The following is an 11,174-nucleotide window of genomic DNA, read 5'->3' on the forward strand; positions in this document are numbered from 1 at the left end:
GATGTACTGTACTATGTCTATATCCCAGCAGTGCATTAAATTTGAAAGATCACGCACTTTCAATCTAATGTGCTTACATATGCTTGCTAATGTTCAGGCCTCTACCTCTTAACACAAAATTAAAATTTTAAAACAGTAGTAGAAACTGAAGAAAAAGTAAGACTGACAACAGATAGTGAACAAATTATATACCACTTCCTTAATTAACCACAATATTAAATACAGTGGAACCTCAGTTTTCGATGACTGTCAAAATTTTGTCCCAGTTTTCATCCGCCGTACTGAACGTGTCTGCCTGCTCGCACGTACCCACACAAAGCATCCCACACACGCACTCTGAGTCAGTCTGGCTTCATTTCTCGTTGAGTGAACATTATACGTACTGTTCTTTCACATGAAACATTTCATAATTATCCATTGTTTTTTGTGCTTGTTTATTGAGTGCAACTGCTAAATAAGCCACCATGGGGCCAAAGAAAGTTCCGAGAAACACGATAGAATTGCTTCAGAGGAGAAAGAGAGAGGGGAGAATGTGCCTTCTTCAGCGATTTAAGGACATGTGTGCAAAGTGGAGAGAGTTGCAAAGATTTGTGGAGAAATATCACCCTAACAAAGTTGTTGCAAGCCGTGTCTGCAACACGTTCAATGACAATGCCTTGTCCCATTTTAGGCAAATCTTAGAGACACCAGAAACAGACCTCTCTGGACAGATTTTTTGTGCGACAGGGGTACAGTGACTCAAGCTGGTCCTAGTGCCAGTAAAAGAAAGGGAAGTAACCCCAGATAGAGACTTGATACCTTAAGTCCTTATGGAAGGGGATTCCCTTTCCAAACAACCTCTCCTCCCTCTCCCCTCCTCACCGTCTTCCATATGTCAATAAGTCTTCAATAAAAGGTAAAAGTTATGTTAAATGTTAATTTATCCATTTCATTAGTCATTTATATTTATTTTTCATTGTTTTCTGTATGTAAAACTATAGTCATTCTCTATAAAATGTACTTTTTGTTAATACTTTTGGGTGTCTGGAACGGATTAATTGGATTTACGTTATTTCTTATGGGAAACATTGCTTCCGTTTTCATCAAATTCGCTTTTCGTCAGACTTTATGGAACGAATTAAAGACGAAAACCGAGGTTCCACTGTATAGTACTCACCTTAGCACAAATACTTGCACCTGATACGCAAGGAAACAGTGCATCAGCTTTCTTCTCAACAGTCACCTTGACTGTAGGAAAAATCTCTTGCAATTTAGCCTGGGAAAAATCACAAAAGTTTTGTTTTAATAAAAAATTAATTTAATTAAATTAATATCAATAACATAATTCAGTACAAACTTGGTAAACAATTACAGTTTAAATAGGGGAAATGTACAGTATCTAAAAGAAACTTGAAATATAAGTATACAGGTATAACACTGATTTTCCAGCACCCTTGGTTCCCTGGCTTTGCTGGTATATCAATTTAGCTAGACCAACAGAGATCACAATAATAATTCAAGAATGCACTTCTGACTCCCATGGTCTGCTGAAAACTTAAATTGAACATTATATATGAAACAGGTTTAGTAACCCTTTCAGGGTTTTCGACGTACTAGTACGGCTTACGCACCAGGGTTATTGACGTATTAGAATGCCTACATTCTAATGCCTTCAAATCTAACGAGAGAAAGCTGGTAGGCCTACATATGAAAGAATAGGTGTATGTGGTCAATGTGTACAGTATAAAAAAAATCCTGCAGCACACAGTGTTGTAATGAGGAAAAAAAAAAAAAAAAAAAAAAAAAAAACTTTGACCGTGTTTTTGGATTAAAACAACGACTTTGCACTGTATTGTCGTATGGTATTTATGGTTGTATTCTAGTTTTCCTGATCTCGTTTTATAGAATGGAAGATATTACAGAAATTGAGATGATTTTGATTGGTTTCACAATGAAAAGTACCTTGAAATGGAGTTCAAAGTAGCAGAAATGTTTGCTTTTTACCAAAGCTCAAAAGTAAACAAATCATGCCAAGCGTCCAATACACGTCAACTGGCGAGTCTAATATTCTTTCACAAGTGCGCTGATATTATTTATACCATTTCTAAACTAATGCAGTAGTCTGCATAACAGAATCTTCTATTTTTTTGTGAGAAAAATTCAAAGTGGAAAGCAAAAGAAATAGAAGAGGGGCCTTGGGACATGACTAACGAACAGAGAACTTGTTATTTTAGTGCCAGGAATGTCTGTCTTGTTTATTCTGGACCCTATTTGGAAATTGGCATCTTCTGAAATTTGTGTGAAATTTGCAAAATTGCCAATTTCTAACCACTTTATTGGATAGTTGAAATTGGTAAATGGGTGGTTTCTTGTACTCATTCGATAGAAAAAATGGAGTTCTAGCGAAATAAATATGATTTTTGTCTAGTACACAGGAATTGGCCGAAAATAGGGCTCAAAGTGGGCGAAATTGCCGATGCGTAAACATCGTCGAGACCGCTAACTTCACGAGAGCATAATTCCGTAATTCAAATTTCATACTTTTGGTGTCATTATGATCGGGAAAAGATTCTCTATCATTTCATAAGAAAAGATAATTTATTTTTCTGAAAATTTTTTGACCCTGAGAACAAGTTTAGGAGAGGGCCTCTCAGCCCTGAAAGGGTTAATTACTGTACATAAAAGAATGCTGCAATACTACCACTCCCTAAGTAGTAAATTTGAGAATTTTACTGGAACTGTAGAGCTAATCACAAAGGTCTGGAGGATGAGGGTTGTCAGGATTTCTGTCTGTAATGCTGCTGGGAAGAAATCTGGGCCAAAGGATTTTCAGCTGAAGGCCCATTGCTATGACAGAGTCATTTTGGCCATCTTATTAAATATATCTGGTCTGTGTACTTTTCATGCATCAAATAAAAATCTGTCACAAAGGAACATTATTCTTGCCTCCCCCCTCCCTTGATTAATTCCCCTGACATCTGAATTAACTTGTCAACAGCCATTGCTACTGACAAGTTACTTATATAGTTAGTAACTCTAGCCATGGCCTGGGTTATCTGTTATCAAAATATGCTAAGAATTGTACAGATTCAAGGAATCACCAACAATAACTGCAAAGTAAAGAATAAGTAAGCACACACTACTCACCAAGACATCTTTGTCAGTCTAGTAAAGTAGTCTGGTAAAAATAAAAAGTAGTCTTGTAATTTTGTCCTGACTAAAAGATATGCTAGACCACCCGTTGATGGTAAATCAGCACAGTACCTGTAGTACATACTTACCAGGACCAACACAGAATGAACTCTCCAATACCCATTTAAACTTGCAACCAGACAGAACTTTGGGCATTATTAATGCCATGGTGTGTGTGGGGAACTAGCTACACGACCTAGCAATCCTCACAGAATAAAATATAGGCCTGTACTGTAATGCCAATTTTACCCATTTCACACATTTAGCCTACTGAAAATGTCTTACCTTTAACTGCACAGTAATAAAATGAATATTACACTAGGGCTTCTAAACGCACATACACTAACCTGGTACTTCTCTGGCGGGCCAACAGTATCCACATACACTTCTGACACATTCACTCCAGCGGCAATGGCACGTTTTATCAAGCCTATGGCTGCATTATGAGACACCTCATTTAACGATACCTTTGGTCTGAAAAAGTATGATACTTATGATTATTACTTTCTTTAGGGTAATTCAGGCAGTCTCTTAAAATAAATAAATAATACTTTTATTATATTACAGTTTAAGTAAATAAAGATTTGAATTTTGAGACTAAAAAAAAAAAAAAAAAAAGTAAATATTATACCAGTGTATGGGCCATACCGAATCTAAAATAACTGAGCAAGCACAAAATCTAGTATCATGTATTATCTGTGTATTCACCTGCATATTTCCCAATACATAAATGTCTCACTAATTATATAAGTAAGGCACACTCATATGGGTTGAATACAGGAACTCAAGAATATTACAGTACTAGTATGTACATGGCAGCAAGCTCATTTTTACTCTCCTAGTCACAGTGCTGTATGTTCTTATATAAAGTATGTAACAATTTTGTAAAGAAGAAATTTGTATTTATTCAACTAACTACAATACATAGTATACTGAGTTCCAGTAACTTATCTTACCTTTTGTACATGCAGTTGGAAATATATAAAGGTGATATAACTTCAACTGACCAACCAACATAGTCACAGTTTTCGTGAATTACGCCAAAAATCTTCTCTCTTTGCTCTTCTGTCAGTGTCTTGGAGTCAGCCACACCAGAAGCTTTGAGTTCACTGTGTTTGTTCACTGGACAAAAACAAATTCCATAGACCATAGGGCCTGAATGAAAAGACAATGACTATCTTGAGTTAAAAGAGTGGTTATAAATCCAATATGAACAAAACTAGTGCTGAAAATTACTTGATGGTTTAGTGCAGTTGATTCTATGGTCACACTGCATTTACTCCATTTAGCTCTTGTTCTCTTTACTTTAACCCTTAAATGGTCCAAACGTATATATACGTTTTTTCAACATCTGAAAGTATGTAAAAAAATGTAGAGCTTCTTTTTTGTTTTACATTTGAAAACGTGTAAAAAAACTTTTATCTACATTTTTTTTTGTTACATTTGAAAATATGTTAAAAAAAAAGTAGATCTACTTTTGTAGCACTACGAATTTGAACGTCGATCTGTTTGGACCGTTTAAGGGTTAATTTATTACTAAGAGTTGGATGTGGGTACAGAAATTAGTAATTTTCTTGTATAATTTTTGTTCAAGTAATATTCCATTTGAATTTTATAACACAAAGAAAAAAAAAAAAGGTGCTACGTTAAATTTCAACATATACTATTATGTTCTTATTTAACACATCTTGTCCCATTGTATTTATATTTTAACTAAAGTAACTCACTATCTTCATCTTTATTCAAACTCCACAAAACTGAAGACCATTGAATCAGTTTGAAGTATTAAGTCATACTTTTGAAATTGTACCATTTGTTCATTAGCCACCTTTCTTATTGTACATATGATTGTAGTTAACTGTATAAGAGCTCCTTAATAATGTCTAAATCTTAAGTAATATTTAAGCATTATGATTAGTTTTTCCAAAATACATTCCACACTAGTGTTTTTTTTTGTGCTTACCAATTTTTTATTACATGTATACCCAGAAGTGGGTATACCTGCAAAGGGTTTCGGGGGTCAACGCCCCCTGCATCTCGGTTTGAGACCAGGCCTCATGGTGGATCAAGGCCTGATCAACCAGGCTGTACTGTTGGTTGCACGCAACCTGACATGCAAACCACAGCCCAGCTGGTCAGGTACTGACTTTAGGTGCCTGTCCAGTGCCTTCTTGAAGACAGCCAGGAGTCTATTGGTAATTCCCCTTATGTATGCTCTAAGGCAGTTAAACAGTCTTGGGCCTCTTGACATTGTGTTGTCTCTTATCGTGCTAGTGGCACCCCTGATTTTCACTGCGGGGATGTTGCATGATCTGCCGAGTCTTTTGCTTTCATAAGGAGTGATTTTTGCGTGCAAGTTTGGTACTAATCCCTCTAGGATTTTCCAAGTGTATATAATCATGTATCTCTCCCACCTGCATTCTAGGGAGTACAGGTTGAGGAACTTCAAGCGTTCCCAGTAATTTAAGTGTTTTATCATAGTTATTTGTGCAGTGAAGGTTCTCTGTACATTTTCCAGGTCAGCAAACTGCATAAAGAAAAAACTGTATTATACTGCATTTCAGCTCCATGGGGAAGCAGAGAAGAATCCTTCCTCCATAAGCCATGCAGAGGTGACTAAAATGCTGGGAGCAAGATATCAATAACCCCCTTCTCTTGTATTAATTGCTTAATGTAAAAAAACTTTATAAAGTTGAGATGTTTGAATGTGTGTGTGGACGTAGTATAGACAAGAAAGAGACGATTGTGAAAGTTATGAATGAAATGCTGGATGTCTTAGGTCTAGCAAAATATAATATTATCTTTATTTACTACAAGCATATGTACAAGGTATACAGGCCTAGCCGACATCAAATTAGGTCAGTTTAGTCCCAGGATGCTTTATCTGGTTATCCTGGATTACTAGCTCTTCGACGATTAATTATACACGGGTACAGAGGCACCTCCTTGAAGTACACCGAGGTAACAATTGACTCCTTGTATTAATTGGTACAGTTACCTACAATATTAGGTAAAATGACACAAGTGCAACTAATGTGACATTTTATTGTGGCAACATAACGGCTTAATAAATTATTATAATCAGCGCTAACGGCTTGATAAAGCTCCTGGAGAGCAAAACCTTACCACAATAAAATGTCACATTAGCTGCACTTGTCTTTTTATCTAACAAGTGACTGATCTTACCTAGGACAGGTCCTCTGCCAGCTTCATCAACGCCTACCACACATGGCTCCTCCTTACACACCTCAGGTACATCTGAATTCACGTACACATTACAGTGATTATTACTAGTATACGTTGAAAGATCCATCTTGTAAAGTAGTTTAGTGCTTCAGGTACAAGTTAGTATGATTCACCCCCGCCTGTTGCTGTTGCTGGTGGTGCTGTTGCTGGTGGTGCTGTTGCTGGTGGTGCTGTTGCTGGTGGTGCTGTTGCTGGTGGTGCTGGTGGTGGTGCTGCTGTTGTTGTTGTTAACTTTTCGCGGCAAATTTTAGTTAACTTCATAGGGGATCATTAATATAAATATTTATATCCTCTTTTTGTATTCATGTTACAACCGTTACAGTTTTATGCAATTAAGTTAATGATTTATCATTATTACCCAATCATTTATTTATTTATTTATTTATTTATTTATTATAAATTTGAGCACACATACAGAGGTACAAAAAATACAGATAAGAGCAGCATGCCAAAGCCACTTATACTATGCATAGCATTACGGGCTGGCTTAAAATTAACTTAAGATTAACTAAGCAATGATGAAGTCAGTGATAAAACATTAATGTAAACAGATTACTATAAAGCACAAGTGAGTATTACAAAGACAGGTCATATGGTTGCATTCAGTCATATGAAGGATTCTGTTAGGTAGTGTATTTAAAAAATAATAGTTAGATTCAGTTTTAGGTTTAACATTTATGTGATATAATTGTGAGAAACATTTAAGATATACAATTTATAAGGTTCAGTTATTCAGTATTTATTTGGTTTTGGGTGAGTAAGTGATCTTTGAGTAGAGACTTGAATTTATAAACAGGTAGTGTTTCTTTTATATTTACAGGTAATGAATTCCAGATTTTAGGGCCTTTTATGTGCATTGAGTTTTTGCATAGTGTGAGATGGACACGAGGAACATCAAAGAGTGATCTGTGCCTTGTGTTATGGTCATGTGTTCTGTTGAGGTTGGCAAGGAGATGTTTGAGGGGAGGGTTAATATCAGAGTTAAGTGTTCTATGTATGTAATAGGTGCAGTAATAAGTATGGATGTTTTGTATGGTGAGTAGGTTTAGTGTATTGAATATTGGTGGAGTGTGCTGCCTGTAGTGAGAATTTGTTATCATTCTAACTGCAGCCTTTTGTTGGGTAATTAGTGGTCTGAGATGGTTAATTGTTGTTGAGCCCCATGCACAAATTCCGTAGGTGAGATAGGGGTAAATAAGAGAGTGATATAGGGCCAGGAGGGCTGACTGTGGAACATAGTACCGTATCTTCGATAGTATGCCTACAGTCTTGGAAATTTTCTTAGAAATTTGTTGTATATGTGTATGAAATTTGAGTCTATTATCAAGGTGGATTCCTAAGAATTTTCCCTCTGTTAGCTTTGTGATAGGTGATCCGTTTATCATTATGTTAAGAGGGACATCTGTAGCTCTGTTACCAAACTGAATGAAGTAGGTTTTGTCAATGTTTAGTGTAAGTTTATTAGTCCTCATCCAGGTAGATATTTTCTGTAATTCGGTATTTACAGTATTGGCTAGTGTGACTGGGCTCGGGTGAGAGAAGACGTATGTAGTGTCATCTGCAAATAGTGTGGGTTTGAGTAATTGCGAAGCATTTGGAAGGTCATTTATGTATAGGAGAAAGAGAAGAGGGCCAAGGACACTTCCCTGTGGGACACCAACTGTAATTGGTTGCGCAGAAGAGTTTGCCCCATTTGCGTACACATATTGGCTTCTGTTGCTGAGGTATGACTTGAGGTAGTCCTTCTTCTTCTTCTTAGATGTTTGCCGGTACTTCCGGCCCGGGTCTTCTCCAGCTGGTGACCCGGCGGTGGCCCCCGGGGCGGGGGTGTCGTTCGTCTTCATTCTTCTATCTTCTCTCTTGGGCCCTCCGGTTGGAGGGTAACTTCTTCTTCTATCTTGCATGGACTCCACAAGTGGGGAGTGTCTTCTTGCTTGGGATCTTCGATGTCACAGTTGGGCAGAGGCAGAAAACAGGGTCGATTGGAGCCACACCCCAGCTTTAGCAGGCAGCAAAGTGCTGGGGGAACTTGTCTTGACGGTGGTGCTAGAAGCGGGGATCCTCTTCAACAATCTGATTAAACCTGTTCCTCAGTGCTACAGGGTCGATTCCCTGGATTCCACCAAGTTTGACGGCAGAGTAGATTTGCTTGGCAAATTCTTGTATGTGAGGATTCACAGTGTCTTTGTTATCCTGCCCACGTTCTGGAATTTGTATTGGGTTCTTCTTCTGGTTGTGTGTGCAGTGTCCACCACTCTTGCCCGTGGTTTCTTGTTGCCGTGGGGGATTGACAGCGGCCTGGGGAGCTGCAGCTCTTGGTTCTTGAGTTTTGAGATTCTTGGCCTTGACTCCTTGGTGTGGTGTAACAGTGGTAGCGGTGTGGGGAGTTGCAGCCCTTGCTTCTTGCGTTTTAGCTTTCTTGGATGGCGGTTGAGTTGTTCGAGGCAAGGCCTCGGCTTGGACAGTTGTGGTGGTGGTGGAGGCAGGAGGTGGTGGACTTTCATTGGTGGAATTCACCGCCGTATCAGGAGTCTCAGACTGGTCCATCTCCATGTCAGGTGGAGGTTGTGACAGTGGTGGCACAGCAGTTAAGCTGGCAATATTTGCAGTGGTTTGTAGGATCTCAGTGGAAGGTGGAGATGCAGGGAATGTGACTTCAGGCATGTTGTTGAGTTTGAATACTTCGTTGATGGTGGAGTTGAATGAGCCAGGCTCAGCTGCATTCTGCACATGAGCATACATGATGCAACATAGGATCTTGGTGGGATCGGCAGCAGGTGCTGTGAGGAAGGTAGTAGGAGCAACTTGCGTGGCTTGTAGGATCTTGGTAGTGTCTGCTTGAATCTTGGCAATAGCAGAATATGTGGATGCTTGTGGTTTGGGCTTCTGTTGTAGCTGTTGTTTCTTGAGTATGTCCCTTCTGATAGGGCACCTGGCAGCAAGAGTATGATGGTCATCCTTGCAGTTCAAGCATTGCGGTGGGGAAGCAGTAGTGCAATTCTTGAAGTCGTGGCCCTCAAGGCCACAGGTGGAGCAGTACTTCTTGTCTTTGTCAGGGCAGTTTTTGGTGATATGCTGGTATGAGTAACAGTTATAGCACTGTGGGATTTGTTGGTATTTTTCTGCTTCAATGAAGGCTGGGTTGATATGGAAGTAGTGTATAGCCAGGCCCTCAGCGAGGGCTCTGGCTGCCATGTTGACGTCACTGAAGGTGACCTTCAGCATGGAGGAGGCGTTGGGTATCTTGGTAAGAAATTCCACCTTGGCCCAGGAATTCTGTGCTTCAATGGACAACTTGATCTCTTCAGTAGTTTGTGTAGTGATGAGTCTGTCGAGTCTCCTGAGGAACACAGTTCTTCTGGCCCTCAGTGCTGGGGAATTCAAAACAGAGAATCCATGATCTTGTAGCGTGGAGACAGCAGTAGTGGTGAGTAGTTTCTCGGCTTCGGTGTCGTCAGTACAGATGACAATGAAGGCTTCTTTGAGTGACAGAATCACATTGCACTTAACATGCAGTCTGCCACTAACGACAGATGCAAGTGCTAGCTTAGTTGAGTCGTTGATTATTCCACTCGCTGGCTGAATCTTTACTCTATTAGAGTAATACATCGTGGGTAGCAGTGTTCCCCTCCCCAACGGGGATCGTAGGGATGTCTAAAATATTCTCATGTGCTCGCGGTAGAGGCGTCGTTGATTGGTCAACGCGGTGACCAATCGCAGAGGCGCTCAGGCCGCGGCAAGCTCGCCACCCGGTGCTACACGCACGTACGCACCGTCGGCTCGCTGCTACTCAAACGTCCACGTCTGCTGCTGCTGCAGCAATCTCTCTCGCTCTCGGCGTGAGTCACTCTGAACACTGAGTGATCGACTCTGAACACTGATCGCACCATCCCAGGCGGTGGCCTGGGTCCGCGCGTGACCTGATCTGACCTGGCTGAGGTCAGACCTTCCTCTCTCCTTCCCTGCTATCCCCGACTTGAGGTAGTTGAGGGAGTGCCCTCTTATACCATAGTGTGACAATTTTACGTGGAGCAAGTTAATCCCATTCTTATTTTACATGGCAAATGATAGTGAATTATTTAATTATTATTATAACTAAAACTAAACGCGAAACCCACAAGGGTTATACAGCGCTGAAATGATGGTGAAGAATTAAGTAAGTAAAAAAAAAAAAAAAAAAAAAAAAAAAAAAAAAAAAAAAAAAAAAAAAAAAAAAAAAAAAAAAAAAGAATGGCAGGCTGAAGTTCCTCTTTAGACAGGGACATTATTATAATCAAAGAAATCGCTAATTAGACAGGCACAGTGTCTACTTACTGAGGCATGCAGGACCCTACGTCTACCTCTTATACAATGTCATGTAGTTTATTCTTGTTCTTCATGGTACTCTGCTTAAAAAAAAAAAAAAAAAAAAAAAAAAAAAAAAAAAAAAAAAAAGACTACAAATCACCCAGAACAATGGTGAGATTCATGCTGGACCTGGGTCCAAGAGAGCATGTAGGCCGGGATGAATTACAAACAAAATTGTTCTGACATACTCAATTGTTACAATCTCATATTGTAAATTACTTTCAACATGGCCCCTTGTAATATTTCCATATTGTAATTTAAGTCATTTTACTGTTGATATATACAACCTGTGTACTACTTTCCCCTCAAGGGAGGTTCCTTGATTCTGATGAGGGGCTCTTGATCTAGGAAATTGGATCTGTGCTCCAGTTCCCTGAATTGAGCCTGAATGCCTTCCCTCCCCCTCCCTC

At 39.3% G+C, this 11,174-nt stretch overlaps 1 protein-coding gene across 2 annotated transcripts in view; it reads right to left on the bottom strand.

Moving 5' to 3' along the window:
* The window catches only part of LOC128695250 (ribonuclease H2 subunit A), a 28,338-nt gene extending 21,709 nt beyond the window's left edge, over positions 1-6,629 (bottom strand). The window contains exons 1-4 of one of the 2 annotated variants that reach the window (XM_053785771.2): positions 6,358-6,629; positions 4,128-4,293; positions 3,519-3,645; positions 1,157-1,255 (exon numbers count right to left, since the gene is read on the bottom strand). In XM_053785771.2, the coding sequence (XP_053641746.1) occupies positions 1,157-1,255; positions 3,519-3,645; positions 4,128-4,293; positions 6,358-6,484 (519 nt within the window). In that variant the 5' untranslated portion in view covers positions 6,485-6,629. Of the gene's footprint in view, positions 1-1,156; positions 1,256-3,518; positions 3,646-4,127; positions 4,327-6,357 lie in introns of both variants that reach the window. The other variant, XM_053785764.2, reaches the window with a different exon arrangement.
* Positions 6,630-11,174: the final 4,545 nt, after the last annotated feature.

The sequence above is a fragment of the Cherax quadricarinatus genome, chromosome 14 (assembly GCF_038502225.1).
Source record: "Cherax quadricarinatus isolate ZL_2023a chromosome 14, ASM3850222v1, whole genome shotgun sequence".
In the NCBI taxonomy this organism is placed as follows: domain Eukaryota; kingdom Metazoa; phylum Arthropoda; class Malacostraca; order Decapoda; family Parastacidae; genus Cherax; species Cherax quadricarinatus.